The sequence below is a fragment of the Miniopterus natalensis genome, chromosome 1 (assembly GCF_054644295.1).
Source record: "Miniopterus natalensis isolate mMinNat1 chromosome 1, mMinNat1.hap1, whole genome shotgun sequence".
Classification (NCBI taxonomy): Eukaryota; Metazoa; Chordata; class Mammalia; order Chiroptera; family Miniopteridae; genus Miniopterus; species Miniopterus natalensis.
The window spans coordinates 52,399,670-52,427,357 of record NC_142081.1 but is presented as its reverse complement, the minus strand read 5'-3'; the positions used below and the strand labels follow the sequence as shown (position 1 = coordinate 52,427,357).

At 38.7% G+C, this 27,688-nt stretch overlaps 1 protein-coding gene across 1 annotated transcript in view; it reads right to left on the bottom strand.

Moving 5' to 3' along the window:
- Positions 1 to 27,688, bottom strand: part of USP50 (ubiquitin specific peptidase 50) — a 46,777-nt gene that overhangs the window by 5,595 nt on the left and 13,494 nt on the right. The window contains exon 6 of the mRNA XM_016210149.2: positions 26,602 to 26,734. Within this exon, the coding sequence (XP_016065635.1) occupies positions 26,602 to 26,734 (133 nt within the window). The remainder of the gene's footprint in view (positions 1 to 26,601; positions 26,735 to 27,688) is intronic.

Genomic DNA, 27,688 nt, shown 5'->3' with positions numbered 1-27,688 from the left:
TAGCTTCAGAGCCAGGGCTGGAGGGGCAGGAGTCAGGAGAGCTCTCTCAGGGAACAGAAGAGCTGGCACATGCCATTTTTCCTTTGTTGATCCCCACCCAGCTCTCCATTAACCTGGCTAACACTGTTTGCCCCACCCTGGTGATTCCGTGAGATCCCACCACATCCAATTTGTATGCCAGCATGAGGTGCTTTAAGCAGCTTCCCCACATGAAGAGCCTGTCTTGGCTCACACTGTGGACTTTCCTAAACTCTCTCAAAGGTCCACAAACCCCAAACAAGCCGTGGCTGACCTAGGTGTGCCCTGTACCTCTTGCTAAGTGGCTTAACCCCAGCACAAGCAACGATTTTCATTGTAACTGCCATCAGGTGGCCCCATAAGATGAGGCCAGTATTGACTTAAACTGTAGCTTTAAGTGGCCACAAGCCCGGCACAAGTAGCAGCTAGCCTCAGCTCACATTATGGTGCCCACCAAAGGATCCCAAGCCCAGCAATAGTAGCAGCAGGCCTTGGTTCGAAGTATAGCCTTCCCTAAGCACCTCCAAGTCCAGCATAAGTGGCAACCAACTGTAGCCTCCATCAGGTGGCCCCAAGCTGGGCACAAATGGTGGCTGAAATTGGCCTGCACTGGAGCCCCTCCTGAGAGGCTCCGGAACCAACATACCCAGTGGGGTCAGCTTCAGACCACACCCAAGTACCAACCAACCAGATCCACAAATGACACACCTGAAGAATGGACCACAGCCCCACTAAAGCAACTCCAGCTCCATGGGGTTAGCCTGAGAATCAGTCCCTCCCACTGATGTAGTTAAGCTGCTATTGCTGTTGGCACAACAGGAGAACACAGACAACTCACACAAGGGACACCCCTGGAGCACCCAGCTTGGGTGAACTAGGAGACTGTGCCACTGGTCCTCAGAGGACACCAACTACAAAAGGCCACTTTGCCAACACTGGAAGACACAGCACCTCTACCTAATACATAGAAACAAACACAGGGAGGCAGCTAAAATGAGGAGACAAACATATACCAAATGAAAGAACTGGAAAAAAGTTCAGAAAAAGAACTAAAATGGAGACAAGCAATCTACCAGATACAGAGTTCAAAACACTGGTTATAAGGATGCTCAATGAACTCAGGGGAAAAAATAGATTAACTCAGTGAGAACTTATAAAAGAGATGAAAACTATAAAAAAGAACAACTCAGAAATGAATACAATAACTGAAATGAAGAATGTATTACAGGGAATCAACAGCAGATACAGCAGAGGACTGAATCACTCATCTGGAAGACAAAGTAACAGAAAACACCTAATTGGAAGAGCAAGACAGTAAAAGAATTTTTAAAAATGAGTAGTTTGCCCGGCCAGCGAGGCTCAGTGGTTGAGCGTTGACCTATGAACCAGGAGATCTCAGTTTGATTCCCAGTCAGGGCATATGCCTGGGGTTGCAAGCTAGATCCCCAGTAGGGGGCAAGCAGGAGAAAGCTGATCAATGATTCTCATCATTGATGTTTCTATCTCTATGTCTCTCCCTCTCCCGCTCTCTGAAATCAATAAAAACATTTTTAAAAAAATGAGGATAGTTTAAGAAACCTTTGGGACAACATCAAGCATAGTAACACTTGCATTATAGTGGTACCAGAAGAAGAAGCAAGAACAAGGGATTGAAAACCTATTTGAAGGAGTAATGATGGAAAAATTTCCTAACCTTGTGAAGGAAATAAACACGTAAGTCCAGGAAGCACAGAGATTTCCAAATAAGATGAACCCAAAGAAGCCTACACTAAGACACATCATAATTAAAATGCCAAAGTTTAAAGAGAGAATCTTAAAAGTAGCAAGAGAAAAATAGTTAGTCATGCAAGGGAGATCCCATGAGACTGTCAGCTGATTTCTCAACAGAAATTTTGCAGGTCAGAGGGATTGGCATGAAATATTCAAAGTGATGAAAGGCAAAGACCTACAACCAAAATTACACTACACAGCAAGGCTACCATTTAGAACTGAAGGAGAAATAAAGAATTTCCTAAACAAAAGCTAAAGGAGTTCATCACCACTAAACTAATACTATAAGAAATGTTAAAGGAACTTCTTTAAGAAGAAAAGATAAAAAATATTAATAAGAAAATACAGGAAAGAAAAAATTCTCACAAGGACAAGCATAACAAAAGCAATGGATGAACCAACTATATAGCTAGTATAAAGGTTAAAAAACAAAAGTAGGACTATCGTGCAACTACAACAATAAATCAAGGCATACACACACACACAAAAAGAGGTAAAAAATAAAGCATGGGGGACAGGGAGCGAGTAAAAATTGTAGTAATTTTAGAATGTGTTCAGACTTAAGCAACCATCACCTTAAAATATAGTGCTATATACATACCTTGGTACAGGAAACACATGGTAACCACAAACCAAAAATCTACATGAGATATACAAGAAATAAAGGAATCCAAACAACACTATAGAAAGTATTCAACATACAAAAGACGAGACCAAGAAATTAAGGAACAGAGAAGAATTATAAAAATAGAAAACAATAAAATGGCAATAACTACATACCTATCCATAATTACTTTAAATGTAAATGGATAAATGCTCCAATCAAAAGACACAGGGTGGATGAATGGATTAAAAACAAATAAGAGCCATACATATGCTGTCTACAAGAGACTTCAGATTGAAAGACAGACTAAAAGTAAAGGGATGGAAAATATATTTTATGCAATGGAAATGAAAGCTGGGGTACCAATACTTACATCAGAAAAATAGATTTTAAAACAAGGGCTGCGCCCGGCCGGGCATGGCTCAGTGGTTGAGCGCCGACCTAGGATCCAGGCAATCGGGGTTTGATTCCTGGTCAGGGCACATGCCCATGTTGTGGGCTCGATCAGTAACTCATCATTGATGTTTCTCTCTCTCTCTCTCTCTCTTTCTCTCCCTCCCTCTCCTTTCCTCTCTCTGAAATCAGTAAAGATATATTTTTTTAATAATTAAAAAAATAAAACAAGGGCTGTAACAGGAGACAAAGAAGGGCATTTTATCATAATAAAGGGATCAATCCAACAAAAGGACATAATTCTTATAAACATCTATGCACCCATCATAGGAGCACCTAAAACATATAAAACAAGTATTGATGGACCTAAAGGGAGAGAGAGAAATTTAGTTGTAGTAGGGGACTTTAATTGATATCTCCATTGATATCAATGGATAAATCACTTAGACAGAAGATCAACAAGAAAACTGGCCTTAAATGACACATTAGACCAGATGAACTTAATTGATATTTTTAGGACATTTCACCCCAAAGTAGCACATGAAACATTTACCAGGATAAACCACATTTTAGGCCACAAAATGAGTCTCAATAAATTTTGGAATACTGAAATCATACGAAGCATCTTCTCTGAACACAATGGTATGAAACTAGAAATCAACTACAGAAGAAAACTAAAAAAATACGTGGAGGCTAAATAACATGCTACTAATCAATAAACAGGTTAACAATGAGATCAAAGAAGAAATCAAAAGGTACCTTGAGACAAATGAAAATGAAAGCACAATGATCCAAAAGCTGGGACACAGCCAAAGCAGTTTTAAGAGGGAAATTTATAGCAATATAACAATATAGGCCTATCACAAGAAACCAAAAAAATCTAACCTTACACCAGTGATTTTCAACTGGTGTGCGACAAGAATTTTTAAAGTGCAATACCTGACTATTTGTCAGGGGGCACTGACATCTTTTTCCCTTAGATTGTCAAATAAAAAATGACAAAGGCCCAAACAACAATATCCACCTGGTGTGAATTCCCTGTCTTGAACCATAAATATATAGGTCATATAATAGTTTCATCTTTTTGGTCATGTTGCATAATAAGGTTGTGTCTGATTGGTTAATTCTTGGTACCAGAAATCCTTATATACAAGGATAGGCACCTGATTTTTTAAAATGTCACTTTGGAGCAAAAAGGGTAGGTAATTACTATTTTTTATTTTTTTTTTTGGTAAATCAATCAAAATTATACCTACTTTTGTCAGATCAGCAAAAAATAAATTTGTGTGCCACAGAATTTTAGTAATTAGTTTATGTGTGCCATGAGATGCAAAAGGTTGAAAATTGCTGCCTTACACCAAAAGAAACTAGAAAAAGAACAAACAAAGCTCAAAGTGAGTAGAAGGAAGGAAATAATAAAGATCAGAGCCGAAAGAAATGAAATAGAAACAGGGAAGATCAATGAAACCAAGAGCTGGTTTTTGAAAAGAAAATTGACAAACTTTTAGTCAGACTCATCGAGAAGAAAAGAGAGAGAACCAAATACATAAAATCAGAAATAAAAGTGAAGTGACAACTGACACCACAGAAATACAAAGGATTTTAAGGAAATACTACAGTTATATGCCAACAAATTGGACAACCTGGAAGAAATGGATAAATTACAAAAAACATACAATCTTCCAAGGCTGAAACAAGAAGAAACAGAAAATCTGAACAGACGAAAAACTGCTAATGAAATTGAATCAATAATCCAAAAACTCCCAACAAACAAAAGCCCTGGCCCAGATAGCTTCACAGCTGAATTTTACCAAACATTCAAAGAAGAATTAATACCCATCCTTCTTAAACTATATCAAAAAAATTGAAGAGGAGAGAAGGCTCCCAAACTCATTTTACAAGGCCAGCATTACCCTGATACCAAAACCAAAGAAGCACACTACAACAAAATAAAATTATAGGCCAATATCCCTGTTGAATACTGATGCAGAAATCCTTGACAAAATATTAGCAAACTGAATTCAGCAATACTTTAAAAAGATCATACACCGAGATCAAGTGGTATTTATTTCCTGGATGCAAGGCTGATTCAGTGTCCGCAAATCAGTGTGATATACCACATAAACACAATGAAGGATAATAGTCATATGATCATATCAATAGATGCAGGAAAAGTATTTGACAATATCTAAAACCTATTTATGATAAAAACTCTAAGCAAAGTGGGGATATAGTACTTCATCATAATAAAGGCTATATGACAAACCAACAGCTAACATCATACTCAATGGTGAAAAGCTTAGAGCTTTTTCTTTAAGACCAGGAACAAGACAACGATGTTCACTTTCACCTCTTTTATTCAGCATAGTATTGGAAATCCCAGCCACAGCAATCAGACAAGAAAAAGAAAGAAAAGGCATCTGAATTGGGAAAGAAAAATGAAACTGTCATTTTCAGATGCCATGATTCTATATAGAGAACCATAAAGATTCCACCAAGAAACTATTAAAATAAATGAATTTAGCAAAGTACCAGGATACAAAAATAACCTTCAAAAATCAGTTGCATTTTCATACTCCAATAATGAACTATCAGAAAGAATTAAGAAAGTAATCCCACTTACAATTGCATTAAGAAGGATAAAATACAAATAAATTTAACCAAGCAGGTGAAAGACCTATACTTGGAAAACTAAAAAACACTGAAGAAAGAAATTGAAGAAGATACAAATAATGGAAGAATATACCATGCTTAAGAAGAGAAAGAATTTCCCAGCCGGGTGTGGCTCAGTGGTTGAGCAGCGACCTAGGATCCAGGAGACTGCAGTTCGATTCCTAGTCAGGGCACATGCCTGGGTTGTGGACTCTATCCCCGGTTGGGGGTGTGCAGGAGGCAGCCAATCAATGACGACTCTCTCATCATTGATGTGTCTCTCTCTCTCTCCCTCTCTCTTCCTCTCTCTGAAATCAATAAAGATATATTGAAAAGAAAACAAAGAATAGAAAGAATTAACATTGTTAAATGTCCATACTACCCAAAGGAATCTATAGGTTCAATGCAATCCCCATGAAATACCAATGGCATTTTCCATAGAACTAGAACAAGTACTCTTAGCAATTATATGGAACCACAAAAGACCATGAATAGCCAAAGCAATTCAGAAAAAAGAAAATGGTTGGAGGTATCATGCTCCCTGATATCAAACTATATTATAGTCATAAAAATAGCATAGTACCGGCATAAAAACAGACACATAAAAGTAGCCCAGAAATAAGCCCATCCTTATATGGTCAATTAATCTATGATAAAGGAGGCAAGAATATACAATGGGATAAAGACAAGTAGCATTGGAAAAGGACAACCACATGCAAAAAAAGTGAAACTAGATTACTGTTATACCATATACAAAAATAAACTCAAAATGGATTAAAGACATAAATGTAAGACCTGAAGCCAAAAATCTCCTAGAACAAAACATAGGGAGTAAACTTTTGACATCACTGCTATTAATATTTTTTTGATATTGCTCCCCAGACAAGAGAAACAAAATAAAAAATAAACAAATGGAATTACATGAAACCAAACAGTTTTTGCTCAGTGAAGGAAACCATCAACAATCTACAAAATAGGGGAAGATATTTGCCAATGATACATCTGATAAGGGCTTAATATCCAAAATACATAAAGAACTCATACAAACTAATACTAAAAAACCCCAAACAATCCAATTTAAAAATGGGCAGATGACCTAGTAGATATTTTTCCAGAAACTACATACAGTGGCCTACAGACATATGAAAAGAGACCCAATATCAGTATTCATCAGGGATATTCAAATTAAAGCCACACGAGATATCATCTCACATCTGTCAAAATCACTATCATCAATAAATCAACAAACAACAACTGTTGGTGAGATTGTGGAGAAAAGGGAACCCTTGTGCACTATTGGTGGGATTGTAAATTGGTGCAACCACTATAGAAAACAACATAAACGTTTCTTAAAAAATTAGAAGTAGAAATACCACATGACCCATCAATTCCACTTCTGGGTACTTATTCCAGGAAATCCAAAAATCCAAAACACTAATTTGAAAAGATATATGAACCCCTATGTTGATTGCAATAGACAAGATATGAAAGCAGTCTAAGTGTTCATTGATATATGAATGGAATATTACTCAGCCATAGAATGAAATTTACAGCCCTGGCCAGTATGGCTCAGTTGGTTGGAGCATGGTCCTATACACTAAAAGGTGGTAGGTTCAATTCCTGGTCAGTGCACATACTCAGGTTTTGGTTTCTATCCCCAGTCAGGGGGTGTACAGGAGACAACCGATCGATGTTTCTCTCTCACATCGATATTTCTCTCTCTCTCTCTCTTTCTCCCCCTCCCTCCCTCTTACTCCAAAATCAATAAAAAACATATTTTTTTTAAAAGAATGAAATTTACTATTTGTGACATCATGGATGAACCTAGAGGGTATTATGCTAGGTGAAATAATTCAGACACAGAAAGACAAATATCATATGATCTCGCTTATTATATGTGGGACCTAAAAATAATAGAACAAACAAAACAAACTCATAAATACAGAGAACAAATTGGTGGTCACCAAATAAGAGCGGGGTTGGGGACATGGGTGAAAAAGATGAAAGGGATTAAGAAGTACAAATTGCCAATTATAAAAATAGTTATAAGGATGTAATATACAGCATAGGGAATATAGTCAATAATATTGTAATAGCTATGCATGATATCAGATGAATATTGGACTTATTGGGTTGACTACTTTGTAATTTATAGAAATATTTAATCACTATGCTGTGTACCTGAAACTAATTTAATAATGTATGTCAACTGTAATTGAAAATTTTTTTAAAAAGAAGAAAAAATAAAAATAAAATCCATAAGTCTTAAAAAAAAAAAAAAAAAAGATATAGGCTGGCAGAACAGAAAAAAACAAGACTCATCTACATACTGCCTACAAGAGACTTTTTAAAAAATATGTTTTTATTGATTTTTAGAGAGAGGAGAGGAGAGGGAAAGAGAAATATTGATGTGAGAGCAAAACATCAATCTGCTGCCTCCTGCACACCCTCTACCAGGGATCAAGCCTGCAACCACAGCACATTCCTGACCAGGAATCAAACCAGCCACCTTTTGATGCATGGGACAACACTGAACTGGCCAGGGCAAGAGACTAACTTTAGATTCAAAGACACAAACACGAGGGAAAGATAGCAGATGACTGAGTGGAAACTACGCTGGCACTCTTCTGGGACCACAGTGGAATTACAACTAAAATACAGAAAAACCCTCCTGAATAATCAACTGAAGGTGAACTCCAGAGCACCCTCAAAACAAAGGAGAAAAAGTGGAACTGCATAGAGACTGGTAGGAAGTGCAGAGGCACAAGAGGGCTGGCTGGGCTCCCATAGGCAGCAGCTGAAAGTCAGGAGGGATATCTCAGCTGTGGGGGGTTCGCACTGAGGACTCTGGGGCCTAAACCCCAGGCTGGGCTTCCCAGCCAAGAGCACCAGAATTGAGAAAGGTGCCCACATAACATCCGGCTGTGAAAAGCAGCAGGGTTTCTGTCTGCAAGGGAGAGACTGCTAGAACTACAGGGGCCCTCTTAAAGAGCCAATGCACAAAGTTTCATGTGCAGCCACTCACCTTGGGCTCCAGCAGGAGGAGGGCAGAATGGACTGGAGCTGTGTGAGGAAAATCTAGGGATGTGGGCTTTGGAGATTGAGATCAGAATCCATCCGGATTCCTCTGTCCAGTCATTTCCCCATAATGCAGAGGACACCTTTCTCAGGAAGACAATTTGCTGCTTTTGCCTGAGTGGGGAGCAACTGCCCCATCCTGCAGGAAAATCTCTCACCCTGCCCTGTGGAGTTTCTACAGCCTGAGGCTCATTAAGAGAATCAGATTAATCAGTCTGCAAGGCAGAGGCAGACCTCAGAGTGCTTTAAGTCTTTGCCTGATCTGTTTCTGGACCCAGGCCTTGGAAAAGCAGACTTTGGTGTGCATCTTGGTCCCAGCAGAGAAGACCTCAAGCTGAGGGTTATTGATAGCTCCAAACATGGTACTCAAGGCCAGTCACAAACAATGTCTGACACTGGCCTGCACCAGAGACCCTCCAAAAAGACTGAAAGTCCTAGAATATCTACCTAATACATAGAAACAAACCCAAACAGGCAAAATGGGGAGACAAAAAAACAAGTCCCAAATGAAAGAACAAGAAAAGTCTCCAAAAAAGAGCTAAATGAAATGGAGATAAGCAATCTATCAGATATAGAGTTCAGAATACCGATTGTAAGGATGCTGAACAGCATGAAAAAAGATATGGAAACTAGAAAGCAAATAAAGAATGACATAGCAGAAATAAAGAATACATTGAAAGGAATAAACAGCAGATTAGAGGAAGCTGAGGATCAGATCAGCAAATCAGAAGACAGGGTAGAAAAAATCCCTCAATCAGAGATTTAAAAATAAAAAACAATTTAAAAACAGGAGGACAGTCTAAGGGAACTGTGGGACAACATGAAATGTAACAATATTCACATTATAGGAATGCCAGAAGAGGTTGAAAGTAAGCAAGGGTTAGAGAACCTGTTTGAAGAAAGTGACAGAAAACTTCCCTAACCTGGTCAAGGAAAAAGTCACACAAGTTCAGGAGGCACAGAGTCCCAAGCAAGAAGAATCCAAAGAGGCCCACGCCCAGACACATCATAATTAAAATGCCAAGAATTCAAGACAGAGAGAGAATCTTAAAGGAAGCTAGAAAAAAGCAATCTGTTACCTACAAAGGAGCTCCCATAAGGCTGTCAGCTGACTTCTCATCAGAATCTACAGGCCAGAAGGGAATGGCAGGAAGTATTCAGGGTAATGCAAAACAAGGATCTGAAACCAAGACTACTCTATCCAGCAAGACCATCATTCAAGGTAGACAGTGAAATGAACAGCTTCCCAGACAAAAAAGGCTGAAGGAGTTTATCACTACCAAACCAGCACTGCAGGAAATGTTAAAGGGACTGCTGTAATTAGAAGTAGAAATAGAGAGAGTGAAACATAGGCATAAAGAATTAAAATGACAATAGATAGGTATCTATCAATAATAACCTTAAATATAAATGGATTAAATGCCCCAATAAAAAGACATAGGGTGGCTGAATGGATAAGAAAACATGACCCAAATATATGCTGTCTACAAAAGACCCATCTCAGAACAAAAGACTCTCACAGGATGAGAGTGAAGGGATTGGGGGGGAAAATTTCCATGCAAATGGAAATGAAAAAAAGCTGGGCTAACGATACTCATATCAGACAAAAGAGACTTCAAAATGAAGACCATAATGAGAGACAAGAAAGGTCATTACATAATACTAAAGGGATTGATACAACAAGAGGATATAACCCTGATAAACATATGCACGCAATATAAGAGCGCCTAAATTTATTTAAAAAAAACAACTTCTAGAGGACTTTCAGGGAGAGATCAACAGCAATGCAGTCATACTAGGGGACTTTAACACACCACTGACTTCACTGGATAGGTCTTCCAGACAAAAAATGAACAAGGACACAGTGACCCTCAATGACACACTAGATCAGATGGATTTAATTGACAATTACAGAACAGTCCACCCCAAAGCTTCAGAATATATTCTTCTCAAGTGCACACAGGACTTGATAGACCACATGTTAGGACACAAACAAGTCTCTACAAGTTCAAGAAGACTGAAATAATATCAAGCATCTTCTCGGACCACAATGGCATGAAATTAGAAATCAACTACAGTAAAAACACTCAAAACCATTCAAACACATGAAGGCTAAATAGCATGTTTTTAAACAATGAATAGGTTACCAAAGAGATTAAGAAAGAAATCAAAATCTTCCTGGAAACAAATGAAAATGATCACACAATGACTCCAAATCTATGGGACACAATGAAAGCGGTCCTGAGAGGGAAGTTCAGAGCACTACAAGCCTACCTCAAGAAACAAGAAAAACTTCTAATAGATTCTCTAACCCTACAACTTAAAAACTTAGAACGAGAACAAGAAAAGCCCAGAGTAAGTAGAAGGAAGGAAATAATAAAGATCAAAGCAGAAATAAATGTCATAGAGACTAAAAAAACAATACAAAAGATCAATGAAACCAAGAACTGGTTCTCTGAAAAGATAAACAAGTTTGATGAACCTTTAGCCAGACTCATCAAGAAACAGAGAGGGGACTCAAACAAAATCAGAAATGAAAGAGGTGAAGTAACAACTGACCCAACAGAAATACAAAGGATTGTAAGAAAATACTATAAACAACTATACACCACCAAGCTGGACAACCTGGAGGAAATGGACAAATTCCTAGAAAAATACAACCTGCCAAAATTCAATCAGGAAGAGCCAGGAAACCTGAATAGGCCAATAACTGATGATGAACTTGAAGCAGTAATCAAAGGGCTCCTAGCACACAAAAGCCCTGGCCCGGATGGCTTCACAGGGGAGTTTTACCAAACATTCAAAGAAAAACTAACACCTACCCTCCTCAAACCATTCCAAAAAATCCAAGAGGAAAGAACACTTCCAAGCTCTTTTTATGAGGCCAGAATTAGTCCAATTCCAAAATCAGGTAAAGACACTACAAAGAAAGACAACTACAGGCCAATACCCCTAATGAACATAGATGTTAAGATCCTCAACAAAATATTAACAAATCGGATCCAGCAATATATTAAAAAGATCATACACCATGACCAAGTGGGATTTATTCCAGGGATGCAAGGTTGGTACAATATTCGCAAATCAATAAACGTGATACATCACATAAACAAATTAAAAGACAAAAACACATGATCATATCAATAGATGCAGAAAAAGCAATGAATAAAATCCAACGCCCATTTTTGATAAAAATTCTCAGCGAAGTGGGAATAGAGGGCTCATACCTCAACATAATGAAGGCCATATGTGACAAACCTACAGCCAACATCATACTCAATGGGCAAAAACTAAACCATTTCCCTAAGAACAGGAACAAGACGGATGTCCACTTTCACCACTCTTATTCAACATAGTCCTGGAAGTCCTAGCCACAGTGATCAGACAAGGTGAAAACATAAAAAGCATCCAAACTGGCAAGGAAGAAGTAAAACTGTCAGTATTTGCAGATAACATGCTATTGTACATAGAAAATCCTAAAGACTCCACCAAAAAACTACTAGGTTTAATAAATGAATTCGGCAAGATAGCAGGGTACACAAAATTAACACCCAGAAATCGATGGCATTTTTATACACCAATAATGTACTCTCAGAAAAAGAAACTAAAAAAAAAAAAAAAAATACCAACTTTCACCATATAAACTCAGAATGGATAAAAGACTTAAATGTAAGATGCAAATCCATAAAAATCATAGAAGAAAATGTAGGCAGCAAAATCTCAGACATCTCTCGTAGCAATATGTTTTCTGATACATCTCCTAGGGCAAGAGAAACAAAGGAGAAAATAAAGAATGGGACTACATCAAAATAAAAAGCTTCTGTACAGCAAAAGAAACCATCAACAAAATGGAAAGGGAGCCCACTGTATGGGAGAACATATTTGCCAATGACACATCTGATAAAGGGTTAATATCCAAAATATATAAGGAACTTATAAAACTTAACAAAAGGAAGACAATCCAATTTAAAAATGGGCAAAGGACCTAAATAGACACTTCTCCAAAGAGGACACACAGATGGCCAAGAGACATATGAAAAAATGCTCAAAGTCACTAATCATCAGAGAGATGCAAATTAAAACCACAATGAGGTATCACTTCACACCTGTCAGAATGGCTCCATCAACAAGTCAACAAGCAACATGTGCTGCCGAGGGTGTGGAGGAAAGGGAACCGTAGTACATTGCTGGTGGGAATGCAGACTGATGCAGTCACTATGGAAAGCAGTATGGAGTTTCCTCAAAAATTAAAAATTGAACTACCATTTGACCCAGTGATCCCACTTCTAGGAATATATCCTAAGAAACCCGAAACCCAATTGGAAAGAACTTATGCACCCCTATATTCATAGCAGTGTTATTTACAATAGCTAAGATGTGGAAACAGCCCAAGTGCCCATCAGCAGATGAGTGGATAAAAAAGCTGTGGTACATTTACACCATGGAATACTATGCAGCTGTAAAAAAGGATATCTTACCCTTTGGGACAGTATGGATGGAACTGGAGAATATTATGCTAAGTGAACTAAGCCAGTCAGAAAAAGACAAATATCACATGATCTCACTCATATGTGGAATGTGATAAACAAAATAAACTGATGAACAAAATAAATCCAGAGACTTAGAAGCATGGAACAGACTGAGGGATCTCAGAGGGAAGGTGGGGATGGGGGAGTGGGTAGGGAGGGGAGAGATTAATCAAAGAACTTACATGTTTACAAACATAAGCCATGGACACAGACATTGGTATGGGGAAGGACTGGGGGTGGGATGGATGCAGGATGGAGGGGATCAATGGGGGGAAAAGGGGGACATCTGTAATACTTTCAACAATAAAGATAAAAAAACAAAAATAAAAATAAATAGGAAAGAAAAACAACAACAAATGTCTTTGGTGACTGGGGCATGGAGTGGGGACATTGATGAGCAAGCTCAAGAGAAGCAAGATGACTGAGGTGGCCATGCAGAACATGACTCCAAAATCCCTTCCTTATGACCCCCCAAAAATGGCTCCAGGAATGCTGAGCTCAGTCATGTCTTCAAGTTCCTTAGAGTCCTAATTAGAATGAATTAAGTTTGTAAACTGATTCAATTCTCTGTCTGTGTTTATAAAAGTCCCAGGAAAATGGACCATACACAGAGCACAATGGTAATGAAGCTAAGTAGGTGGTGAAACTAAGTTATATTTAAAACTGTTCAGCTAATTATAAAAAGTCTGGTGGAAGAATGTTTTTCCTTGCTTTGAAGATCAGAATTTTTAATGCAAAAAAATGGTGGATCAAATGATTTACATAACATTGAAATCCATATTAAAATTTTTCCGTCTGGGCTTACCTAGAAAAAAAAGAAAGGCACAAACAAAGTGAAGGGATGGAAAACAACATTCCATTCAAATAGAAATGAAGAGAAAGAAGGTATTGAAATACTAACATCAGCGAAAATATACTTTTAAACAAAAATATAAAGAGACAATGTAGGACAACACATATCCAAGAAGAGAATGTAATATTATAAATATCTATGCACCTAACATAGAAGCACCTAATGGACATAGCAGCAGAAATTTATAGTAATACAACAATAGTTGGGAACTTTAATACTCCTCTTACCTCAATGGATAGGTCATCCAGACTGAAAATTAATATGGGAATAATGACCTTAAATATCACGTTAGACCAGATCAGCTTTACAGATATTTCTAGAACATTTCACCCCCAAACTGCAGTATACATTTTTCTCAAGTGCACATGGAACATTTTCCAGGATAGACCTCATATTAAGTCACAAAAACAAGCCTCAATGAATTCAAGAGTATGAAAATTATATCAAGCATATTTTCTAACCACAATGGCATGAAACTAGAAATCAACTACAAGAAGAACTGGAAAACACACAAATATGTGGAAATTCAACAGCACGCTACTAAACCACCATTGGATCAAAGAGGAAATCAAACAGAAATTTTAAAACTACTTGATACAAATGAAAATACAACTTTCTAAAATTTACGGGATGCAACAAAAGTTGTAAGAGGGAAGTCCGTAGCTATACAGGCCTATCTCAAGGAACAAGAAAAACCCCAACTAAAAAATCTAACTTTACGCATAAAGGAACTAGAAAAAGAAGAACAAACAAAGCCCAAAGTCAGTGGAAAAAAGAATATAATAAAGAAAAGGGCAGATACAAACAAAATTGAAACTAATAAAAAGAAAGGTCAATGAAACTAATAGCTGGTTCTTTTAAAAAAAAAAAAAATTATTTGATTTTTGAGAGAGAGAGAGAAACATCGATTTGTTGTTCCACTCACTTATTTATGCATTCATTGGTTGCTTCTTTGTATGTGCCCTGACAGGTCGAACCCATGACCTTGGCACATCAGGACAGTGCTCTAACCAACTGAGCTACCTGGCTAGGGACGAAGAGCTAGTTCTTTGAAAGAATAAATAAAATCAACAAATCTCTAGCCAGACTCAGCAAGAAGAAGTAGAGAGACCAAGTAAATAAAATCAGAAATAAAAGAGAGATTACAACTGACTCCACAGAAATACAAATGATCATTGAATAATACTATGAGCTATTATAAGCCAACAAATTAGACATCCTGGAGGAAACTGGCAAATTCCTAGAAAGACACAACCTTCTAAAACTAAACCAGGAAGAAACAGAAAATCTGAACAGATCTATTACTAGCAATGAAATTGAAGAAGTAATTTTAAACAAAAGACCAGGACCAGATGACTTCATAGGTGAATTCTACCAAACATTCAAAGAAGAATTAATACCTACCCTTCTCAAACTCTTCCAAAAAAATTATAGAGAGGGAAACAGTTCCAAATTCATCCTATAAAGCCAGCATTACCTTGATACCCAAACCAGAGAAAGATACAACAAAAAAAGAAAATTATAGGCCAATATCCCTCATGAACATAGATGCAAAAATCCTCAACAAAATACTAGCAAACTGAATTCAACCATACATTAAAAAGATTATACACCATGATCAAGTGAGTTTTATACCAGGGATGCAAGAATGGTACAATATCCACAAAACATGTGACATACCACATCAACAAAACCAAGGATTAAACACATGATCATCTCAATAGATGCAGAAAAGGCATTTGATAAAACTCAACATCCATTTTTAATAAAAACTCTCAACAAAATGGGCATAGAAGGAACTTACCACAAAATGATAAAGGCCATATATGACAAGCCCACAGCTAACATACTTAATGGTGAAAAGCTGAACGCTATTCCTCTGATAAGAAACAAGATAAAAATGCTCACTGTCACACTATCACTCAATATAGTATTGGAAATCCTAATCACAGCAATCAGACAAGAAAAGGGAAAGTCATCCAAATTGGAAAGGAAGAAGTAAAACCATCACTATTTGCAGATGTCATGATACTATATATAGAAAACCCTAAAGAATCCAACAAAAAATAATAGAATAAATGAATTCAGTAAAGTAGCAGGGTACAAAATGAATATACAGAAATCTGTCTCATTTCTGTACATTAATGATGACCAAGAAGGAGAAATTAAGAAAACAATCCCATTTATAATTGCATCAAAAATAATAAAATACCCAGAATAAATTTAACCAAGGAGGTGAAAGACCTGAGCTCTGAAAACTGTAAGACACCGATTAACAAAACTGAAGAGGACACAAATAAACGAAGAACACATTGTGCTAATAGACTGGAAGGATTAGTAGTGTTAAAATGTCCATCCTACATAAAGCTATCTACAGATTCAGTGCAATCCCTATCAAAATACCAATGACATTCTTCTCAGAACTAGAAAAAATAATTCTAAAATTTATATGAAACCACAACAGATCACAAATAGCCAAAGCATTCTTGGAAAAAAAAAAGGTTGGAGGTATCGTACTCTCCGATTTCAAACTATATTACAAAGTTATTATAAAACAGTATAGTACCAGCATTAAAACACACAGATCAATGGAACAGAATAGAAAGCCCATAAATAAACCGTTGCTTATATGGTCAGTTAATCTATGACAAACAAGGCAAGAATATATGATGGGGAAATGACAGTCTTGCTTTTTTTTAAATCCTCACCTGAAGATATGCTTATTGATTTTAGAAGGAGGGGAAAAGAGAGGAAGAGGGGGAGAGGGAGGGAGGGAGAGGGAGAGAGAGAGAAACATAGATGTGAGAGGGAGCATTGATCGGTTGCCTTCCATATGTACCCCAACCAGGGATCGAACTGACATCCTAGGTATGTGCCCTGATCAGGAATCTAACCCGCAACCTTTTGGTATATATATATATAGGACGACACGCCAGCCAACTGAGCCATGCTGGCCGGGGCAACAGTCTCTTTAACAAGTGGTGTGCAAAAACAAAAGAAAAGTTTAAAACTGGGCCACTCTCTTACACCATATACAAAAATAAACTCAAAATGGATAAAAAACTTAAATGTAAGACCTGAAACCATAAAACTCCTAGAAGAAAACATAGGTAGTGATCTATTTGACATCATGTCTTTTGAGCAAGGGAAACAAAAGCAAAAATAAACAAATGAGACTTCATCAAACTAAAAAGCTTCTGCACAATGGAGGAATCAATCAACAAAAGGAAAATAACAACCTACTGAATGGGAGAAGATACTTGTAAATGATACACCCAATAAGGGGTTGATATCCAAAACATATAGGAAATTCATACAACTCAATAACAAAAAAATAAACAATCTCGTAAAAAACAATGGGCAGAAAACATGAAGAGACATTTCTCGAAAGAATAAACAGATGGCCAACAGACATGAAAAGATGCTCAACATCACTAATCATCAGGGAAATGCAAATCAAAACTACAATGAAACACCACCTCACACCAGTCAGAATGGCTATTATGAAAAAGCCAACAAATATCAAGTCCTGGCGAGGATGTGGAGAACGGGGAACCCTTGTGCACCATTTGTAGGTGTGTAAATTGGTGCAGCCACTATGGAAAACAGCATGGAGATTCCTCAGAAAACTAAAAGTAGAGCTGCCATATGCCCCAGCAATTCTACTCCTGGATATTTACCTGGAGATATAAAAAACACTAATTTGAAAAGATGTATGTGATATCCAAGATGGCAGAGGGAAAGCTTAAAAGATATATCACCCCTATGTTCAATAAAGCATTATTTACAATTACCAAGATTTGGAAGCAACCTATCCATAATAGATGTGTGGATAAAGAAAATTTTTTATATATGTATATGTGATATATATATATACACACACATATATATCACAATGGAATGTTAGTAATAAAAAAGAATGAAATCCTGCTATTTGCTACAACATGGACAGATCTAGAGGGTATTCTGCTCAATGAAATAAGTCAGACAGAAACACTAATACCACAAAATTTCACTTATATGATCTTAATTAAGGCTTTAAATCAAGTATGGAAGCTGAGTAATTGCAAAAGAATCTAAATAAAATGTGTAATCTCAAAAGTTGTAAAAGGAAAATAAACTAAAGAAAACCATCAATTTAGCCCTAGCTGGTCTGGCTCTGCGATTAGAGCATTGGCCTGCGGACTGAAGGGTCCCGGGTTCAATTTCTGCCAAGGGCACATATCTCCGTTGCAGGCTCGATCCCTGGCCCTGGGCACGTGCGGGAGGCAACCAATCGATGTGTCTCTCTCACATCGGTGTTTCTCTCTCTCTCTCTCTCCCGCCCCCCTCCTCCCCCTCTCCCTTCCACTCTCTCTGAAAAGCAATGGAAAAAATATCCTCAGGTGAGGATTAAAAAAAAACACCATCAAGTTAGTAGTAGGCAAGAAAAAAAGGACATGAGTAGAGAAATCAGATTAATTTAAAGCACACAAGATGACACCAGAAACAAATCCAAATTCATTACCAGTTGAAATATATGGAAATGTACTTAACTTACTACAGAGATTGACAGCTAAAAATCCAGTTCTATATTCTACACTATCATTCAGAACTCAGGAAGGTTGAATTTAAAGGGATAGAAAAGGTACAGTAGGTAGATACTACCAAAAGAAAGCTGGGAAAGCTATAAAAGCATCAATTAAAATGAACTTAAAGACAAAAAGCATTATAAATGATAGAGTCACTGTATAATAAAAAAGGGTTTAATACACCAAAAAGTTTGTAATTCTAAACTGCTATGCAGTTTAAACAAATTTGTTTAAAATTTTGTTTAAAAACATTGAGAACTTTAGGGAAATGTTGACAAGTCTAGCATCATAATGGTATACACTCTTTCTATGCAGTTACATATATTTATTATATTATATAGTATTATATATATTTATGTTAAGATAATAAATAACGACCAAATGGTATTCATCCCAGCAATGCAAGGGTAGTAAAATTAGAAAACCTATAAATATAATTGACCATACTAACATTAAAAAGGATTCAGGGGACTCATAGCATCTCAAAAGAAGATTTAATAAAATTCGACACGTTTACAGACATGCACAAAAACTGCTAGCAAACTAGAACAGAAGGAAGTATCCATAACCTGATAAAGTGTAGCTACTAAAAATTTACAGTGTCATTTTTGATTATTCACTTCAAAACCAAGAAAACAATATATCAACACATTTCTTTCAACTATCAATTAGCCAAACAGATGAAAAAAAAAAAAACCCAGTATAGAGATAGTTTTGAATAATAGAAGCTTAACTTCAACCTGGCTCCTAATAGATAGAAATACACAAGTCTCAACAAATGTAAAAGAATTACTTTCATACAGATCATAATCTTTGAACACAATACAATAAAATTAGCCGTCGATACAAAAAGATATACCTCCTCCAAATTCCTATACTTTCAGAAATTAATAAAAAACACAACACTTCTAAGTAACTTTTTACGACAAATAAGAAATCATAATGTAAGTTATAAAAACGTAGAAATACACAGTAATAAAAATACTATATCAAAACATGGGCTTCAGTGATGTCTGTGATTGTCTTTAAAATAATATGGTGCAGGGAGGGGACTAGGGTCAGTGGTACAGGTGAGCTGACAGCTCGTCTATAAAGCTGGTTGATGGATGCATGAGAGTTTACTGTGCTGTCCCCTGTATGTTATGTATGTTTGACATGCTCTATAACTTAAAAGGTGGTAGGCAGTGAAAGTGGTGTCTAGAGAATATAGTTTTTAATGCTTACATTTAAAAGACAGGCTGAATGTTAGTAAACTAAGCATCCCATTTAAAATACAAGGAATTAAACCTAAAGAAAGTAGGGGGAAAGAAGTAATGAGAACTAATAAAGCAAAAAACAAAGAGGCAATAAGGAAGATGAAAAAGACAAGTTAGGCCCGGCCGGGCGTGGCTCAGCAGTTGAGCATCCACCTAGGATCCAGGCGATCGGCGTCCGATTCCCGGTCAGGGCACATGCTCAGGTTGCGGGCTCGAACTCCAGTTGGGGGCGAGCAGGAGGCAGACGATCAATGACTCTCTCATTATTGATGTTTCTATCTCTCTCTTTCCCTCTCTCCTCTCTCTGAAATCAATAAAGATATACTAAAAAAAAAAAAGATGAGTTAGTCCTTTGAAAAGTCTTAAATACATAATATGGACATTAATAATAAGTGACCGCCCAAAAAAGACAAGGCAATGAATGGTATGTAAATAAAATCAGAAATGAAATAAGGTGCAAAATTTATAAACATTTTTAATACCCTGAAAAAGTTTTGCCAGCAAACTGAAAACATTGATAAAAACCAAGAAATAATCGGAAAATTATAACTTAACAAAACTGACGGAAGAAGAAAATAAAAAGCCTAAACAGACCTACAAATATTAAAGTAATTACATCAGGACAGGCATGCCTCAGAGATCTTGTAGGTTTGGTTCCAAACCTCAACAACAACGTCTAAGTCTTGCAACAAAGCAAGTCATAATCTTTTTCTGCTGGTGGAGGAGGGTCTGCCTTTAGTTTCTAAAAACACAAAACCTGTGAAGCACAATAAAGCGAAGCGCAATGAAAGGAGGTCTGCCTGCCCCGCAAGTCTTCCCTCAAAGGCAACAGCAGGCCCACGTGGGCTTACAGGTGAGTTCTATCAGTCCTTCAAGAAACTTTTCATTAGCAAACTACACAAATTTCTATAGAAGGGGGGAAAAAAAGCTCCTTTCGCTCATAAAGTCAGTATAACCCCAACCAACCAAAGACAATTCAAGGGAAAAAAGCACAGATCACTGTCACTGGAGAAGAAAGATGTAAAAATACTAAAATATAGTAAACCAAATCCAGCAAAATACAGATATCTACAGTAAAAAGTAATGACTCAATTGTATTTATCCCAGCAGTGCAAGAGTAATAAAATGAGAAAAACTATAAATGTAATTGACCGTACTAACAGGCTGACAAGGGTTCAAGAGAGCCCTAGCATCTATGTTATTTGGGGAGGGGGGGGGCAGGATTTAACAGAGGTTAACACCTTTACGAAACTTTCGCACACAAACTGTTAGCAAAACCAAAACAGAAGGAAATACTCAGAACCTGATAAAGCGTAGCTACTCAAAGCTTACAGCAAGCATCGCTCTTCATTATTTCCTTCAAAATCAAGAGTTAAAAAGGAGAGTCAACATGGTGACTTAGGAGAATCTGAACTCACCTCCTCCCGGGAAACACGGAAACCCCAACAGGGCTCCAGGTCACATTCCCGAGACCCACAGGCTTACAAGGCCGTGAGGAAGGGCTGCCGAAGGTCCGGGGAGCTCGAGCCCGGACTCACCGCCCTGCTGCTCGCTACGCAGGCAGCTGGCCCGTGAGGAGGGTCATTGGCCAATTTTAAAGCGTCGGCCTGAGGCGCACGCCTCTGATTTAGCAGGTGTGGAGGGGCCTGGGGCCCGCGGGCCAGGGCCGCAGCATCTCCCTGCTCCCCACCTCCTCCCCCACCTGGCCTCCCCCACCTCGCCTCCCCCACCTCCTCGCCCTCACCCTCCCTCTTCTCCCCGCGCTTCACCCAGCCTGTGGGTGCCGTCTGGCAGCGCCCTCCCTCTGCCCTGCTCCGGAGGGCGGGTATCTCCCAGACGGGAAGGAAGGAGTTTTTGTTTTTATTGAGCCAACATTGGTTTATAACATCATATAAGTTTCAGGTGTGCAACATTATCACTTGACACCTGTGTGTACTACATCACGCTCACCACCAAAAGTCTGGTTTCCATCTGTCGCCCTACAATGGACCCCTTGCTCATTGCCCCCTCCCCTCCACCAGCATTTCCCCTCTAGTAACCACCAATCTGTTGTCTTCCTCTGTGGTTCTTTCTTTGCTTGTTTGTGGAGTTTTTTATAGTGTACATATAACTGAGATCATTCAGTATCTGTTTTTCTCTGTCCGACTTATTTACCTTAGCATTACACCCTTAGGATCCATCCACGTTGTCACATATGGCAAGATTTCATCTTTTTTCACGGCTGTTCATCCATCGGTGGACACTTAGGTTGTTTCCATATCTCAGCCATCACGAATGAAGTTTCAGTGAACACAGGGGTGCGTGTATCTTTTTAAATCAGTGTTTCGTATTCTTAGGATAAATACCCAGAGGTGGGATAACAACCATACTGCAGTTCTTGATTTTAAGAGGAATATCTGCACCGCTTTCCATAGTGGCTGCACTAACTTACACTCCCACCAACAGTCCACGCCAGCTCCCTTTTCTCGGCATCCTATCCCATGCTTCTGAGTGCTTGTCTTTTTGATGATAGACGTTAATAGCTGTGAAGTGATACCTCAATGCGGTTTCAATTTTGAGTTGTATGACTTCTGTATTTTGTATATTAACCCCATCAGATGTATGATTTGCAAGTATCTTTTCCCATTCAGTAGGTTGCCTTTTCCTTTTGCTGATGGTTTCCTTTGCTGTACAGAAGCTTTCTAGTTTGATGCGGTGCCACTTGTTTATCTTTGCTTTTGTTTCCATTGCTGTTAGAGTCTAATCCACAAAAACATCCCTAAGACTGATGTCAAGCAGCTTACTGCCTATGTTTTCTTCTATGTATTTTATGGTTTCAGGTCTTATGTTCAAGTCCTTAGTCCACTTGGAGTTAATTTTGTATATCGTGTAAGAGTTCTATTTCATTCTTTTGCATGTGGCCGTCCAGTTTCCCCAGCACCATTTATTGAAGAGACTTTCCTTTCCCCATTGTATGTTCTTGTCTCATTTGTTGTAAATGAGTCTTTCCACGAGAGAGGCCACTTTGCTTCCAGGAGCTGCAGCCTGGGAGGGAGGCTCTGGTTTGGCACATTGCTTAGGGACCTATGGGGGGCTCTCAGGGAACATGTGCTGCCGCAAGCCATCTCTGTGCTCTCCCTCTGCCTTTCTCCAGCTCACTAGTATCTCCCAGAAAGGAGCTTATGCCCTCCTCTAGGGCTCCCTTTTGGCAGCCGCTGCCAGGGAACACTTCTACATTGCCTGGCTCTGGTGGCCCGTGGGGCTTACACCTGTGGTTCTCACAGGGCTTCAGCCACAGAGAAAAAGTTCTTAAACTGCTACCACCCCCAAGACACAGCAAGAGGCAACAGACCCAGGAGCTCTTTCTGTGAAAGTGCCCTATTCGCTTATCCTCGTAACTGCCTGAGGGACAGGCTTCTAATTGAAGACATGACTATGGGCTGATTGTCATCCTTTCCAGAGACCTCAGAGAGAGACACTATCTCTCCCTCCCCCTTGGCCATGCTCTAGGGCCAGTATCACCTGAGGGGAGCTTTTACATGTACCTTGTACCCTGGTTTTTGTGGCTGCTGCCCAGGGGATTCCTTTGACTGCTTGGTCAAGGTGGCCAAGGAGAGCTGTGTTCCTGGGTCTCATGGGATTGTGATAATTGGAGAGAGAGTTCCCGACAGGCTACCACCCCCAGGGCACTGCACAGATAGTAGAGTGAAACACACCCCATCTTTCCGTGAAAGAGGTCTAGTTGCTTGTCTTGGAGCTTCAGCCCGAGGGACAGGCTCTGGTTTGTCACACAGTGAGGGGCCCACAGAAGTGCTCTCAGGGAAGACAGGCTGGTGGACACCATCTTTGCACCTTCCCTCTGCCTTATACAGCATACTGGCGTCTCCCACTTGCAGTCTGACACTTGCATTCTCACTGGGAAGCATAGACTTGCATACTTTAAAACCTGCTGCCTTAGGGTCTGGCTTCCACGCAGCCTAACTCTTGGTGCTGACTGAGCTCTTCTCCTTTGAGACAATGATAGGTTTTGTCACAGCCTCAGCTACTGGGAGCTATTAAAAACAATAGCCTGCTCAGACAATCACAAAACTTTGAAAGACAACCAAGACTAGGGCAGAGCTGAATAATAAGGCTCATCTCCTACAAAAGGCCACTCACACAGGTGGCTGTTTTTTGTTTTTTAATTTTTACCTATTGATTTTAGAGAGGGAGAGGAAGGGGGTTAGGTGGAGAGAAACATAGATTTGTTGTTTCACTTATTTATGCATTCTTTGATTGATTCTTCTATGTGCCCTGACTAGGGATTGAACCCAAATCTTAGCCCCACCAGGGCTAAGAGGTGGTTGTTTTATCTAATACATAGAAACCATCACAGAGAGTCAAGCAAAATGAAGAAACAAAGGACTATGTTTCAAATGAAAGAACATGATAAAACCTCAGAAAAAAGCATTAATGAAACGGAGATAAGTAATTTACCTGATAAAAAGTTCAAAGTAATGGTCAAAAAGACGGTCACTGAACTCAGGAAAAGAACAGTGAGAGCTACTCAACAGAGATAAAAAATATAAGATAGTACCAAAGAGAAGTCATAGAGCTGAAAAATACAAAACTGAACTGAAAAATACACTAGAAGGCTTCAACAGACTAGATGAAATGAAAGAAAGGATAGTGAACTCAAGGACAGCAATGGAACTCACCCAATCAGAGTAGCAAAAAGAAAAAAGAATTTAAAAAGAATGACGATAGCTTAAGGGATTTATGGAACACCACCAAACAGACTAACATTTGCATTACAGGGGTCCCAGAAGGGAAAGAGAAAAAGGGGCAGAAAACTTACTTGAAGAAATAATGGCTGAAAGCTTCCCTAACTTGAGAAAGGAAATAGACATTAAAATATTTCTTTTAAAAAAGATATAGGAAGCCCAGAAAGTTCCAAATAAGACAAACCCAATGAGACCCATGCCAAGATACATTATAATTAAAAAGTAAAAAATTAAAGACAAGGAGAGAATCTTAAAAGCAACAAGAAGAAAACGACTTGTTACTACAAAGGAATCTGCCCACCCACTCCCGTACCCCATTGACTAAGACTATCAACAGACTTTTCAGCAGAAATTTTGCTGTCTAGACGGGAGTAACACAATATATTCTACACATACTGGGGGTCCTAGTCAGAGCAGTAAGACAAGAAAAAGAAATAAGAGATGTAATAATTGGAAAGAAAAAAAAGTGACATTTACCACTACATTTGAAAATGTAAAAAATGGACAATTTTAAGTATAATTTTGAAAACTGTATTAAGGTAAAACTAAGCTTTTATATGATAATATAGGTGAATGTCTTCCTGATCTCTGGGGAGGGTAACTTATGCCATATGCCTGCATCATTTAATCTATTCCTCACAACAATCTTATAAGGCAAGTAGCAGTACTACTATTTTATAGATGAGAAACTGGCATAAGAGTCTCAGTCATGTAACTAGTAAGTGGCAGAGTCAGGATTTTAATTAAGATCTATTTTTTATAGTCTATATGCTCTTATACTCTTTCTTTCCCTCTATGTATATATGTGTGTTTTTATATGTATGTATACATATATAATATACACATGTGTATGTACTCAATATATGTATACAGTATGTGTATGTATTATGGTCTCAATGTCTATATGCTATATATATGTATGCATGTACACACACACATTCTTCTTTTTTAATTTATTGATTTTAGAGAAAGAGGGGAAGGTAGAGACAGACAGACAGAGAAAGAGAAACACTACTCTGTTGCTCCACCCATTCACGCATTCATTGGTTTACTCCTGTATGTGCCCTGACTGGGGATTGAACCCACAACTTTGATGCAAGGGGACAGTGCTCTAACCAACTGATATACCCAACCAGGGCCCATACACCCACTCTTAATATGTGATATATAAATCCAAATAATTCTTCTTTTCTTTTTTTTAATATCTTTATTGACTTCAGAGAGAGGAAGGGAAAGAGAGAGAGAAGTAAAAACATCAATGATGAGAGAGTCATTGATCGGCCGCCTTCTGCATGTCCCCCACTAGGAATCAAGCCCGCAACCCAGGCATGTGCCCTGACTGGGAATTGAACCATGATCTCCTGGATCCTAGGTCGACGCTCAACCTCTGAGTCACTCTGGCCGGGCCCAAATAATTCTTGACAGACAGATGGTAGGTAGGTAGGTAGGTAAGCGTCCCTTCTCTCTACATACCACTGCACATCCCTTAATATACTGCCATGAGCAAATGACTAAACCACAAGATATTTCATCTATAACACAGGATTTAAAAATAATTGTACATACTTCATAGAATTGTTGAAAGAATTAAATGGGAAAATACATGTTAAGTACTTAACATAGTGCCAGGCTCAATACATGACAGCTATTGCTATTATTATCTACTATCTGTATAGTAGATGATTTTTTCTGAATTATACCCCATGCTTTCTCCTCTTCTGGGAATCCTCAATGATGAGAGTTGACATAGAGCCAAAGGGGTCCCTGGGTTGTATACACAGGACTAGATGCATACAGACAATGAGTGTGCAACTATCACATACTTAGCTTTTGGGGGCTTTGGCCATAGAATGGCTCACAATTATTCAGCATAAAGCTATTGAAACCAACTTCTGCTGCCCCAGAGCACAATCTGCTGATGTCCCTAGATTTAAACAGCCACTGAGTGGAGGGAAAGTGAGGAGGCAGCAACCAGGACATTTTATTCTTTCACTGCTCAAGGTCAAAGCAGGGAGTTTCCAGGCTCTGTACTTTGTTTTAAAACAGAACATATAGAAGTCAGGGAATAGGCATTTAAGCAGGTAATTCTACAGTTTTCTTTAAATTTGTGTTAAATAGTTGTATATTTTACTCACCACCACTGCACAGAGGTTATATTTAGGATGTTTCCGGAAAACTGGACAAATGTAAGGAGTAAGGTCCAAGTTAGTGAGTGGGTAATGAATATCTGTTCTCAGCTTCCTTTTCATTGTACCCAGAATGTCAAACCTGGAGCGATAATAAATGTGTGAAATAGAGAATGAGTCTGTGAACCACTCATGAATGAAGTCCACATACCTCGATCAGTGCTAAGTATGGTTCAAAGTACAGCGGTACCTTGGTTTTCCAACGTCTCCACTGACGAACATTTGGGTTTACCAACACCGTAAACCCGGGGTAAATGCTTCCATTGTCCAACACGCCTCGGAAGTGGAACATGCCCCACGGCTTCCGCTGAGGGCAAGATCCTGAGGCCCAGCTGTTGGCTATTGATCCCTCGGTTTTCAAACGTTTCAGAACTCGAACGGTCTTCCAGAATGGATTACATTTGAAAATCAAGGTACCACTGTAATTTCTTGGAAAGATTATTCAGTGCAGATCTGTACACAAATTTTTTTTCTTATCTACATACATTTAGAATCTCCACGTCCACAGGCCTTGCCAAAACTGAGCCTGGAGAGGGCCAGGAGCTTGAGTGAGGGTATGAGACAGTGCAGAGTCAATCCAGTGTGAGAGGAAGAAAGGGATAAGCCAACCGCAGCCCCAGGGCACCAGAAATCACACTGAAACCTCCTGGAGACCTCACTGCAGCAATGCCATTCACTCTAAGCACGCTGCCTCCGCTTCCCTTGCCTGGATTTCGGCACACATTGTCTTGGAGGTGTCCAGCTTTCCAGCTCTGAGGTTTTAACATATCTTTAATAAGACGAAATTTCATGAAATGCTTGCCACATTCTTGATTTGCATCAGCAGTTCCAAAGCTGAGCCCCTATCAGAATCACCCTGGAGCTCCTTAAAAAATAAGTTAGGTTCGGCCCTGGCTGGCATTCTCAGTGGTTAGAGTGTCGGCCCACGCACCAAAGGGCTCGTGCTCAATTCCTGGTCAAGGGCATGTGCCTGGGCTGCAGGTTTGATTCCCTGCCTCAGTCAGGGCTCATGAGGGAGGCAACCAATCAATGTGTC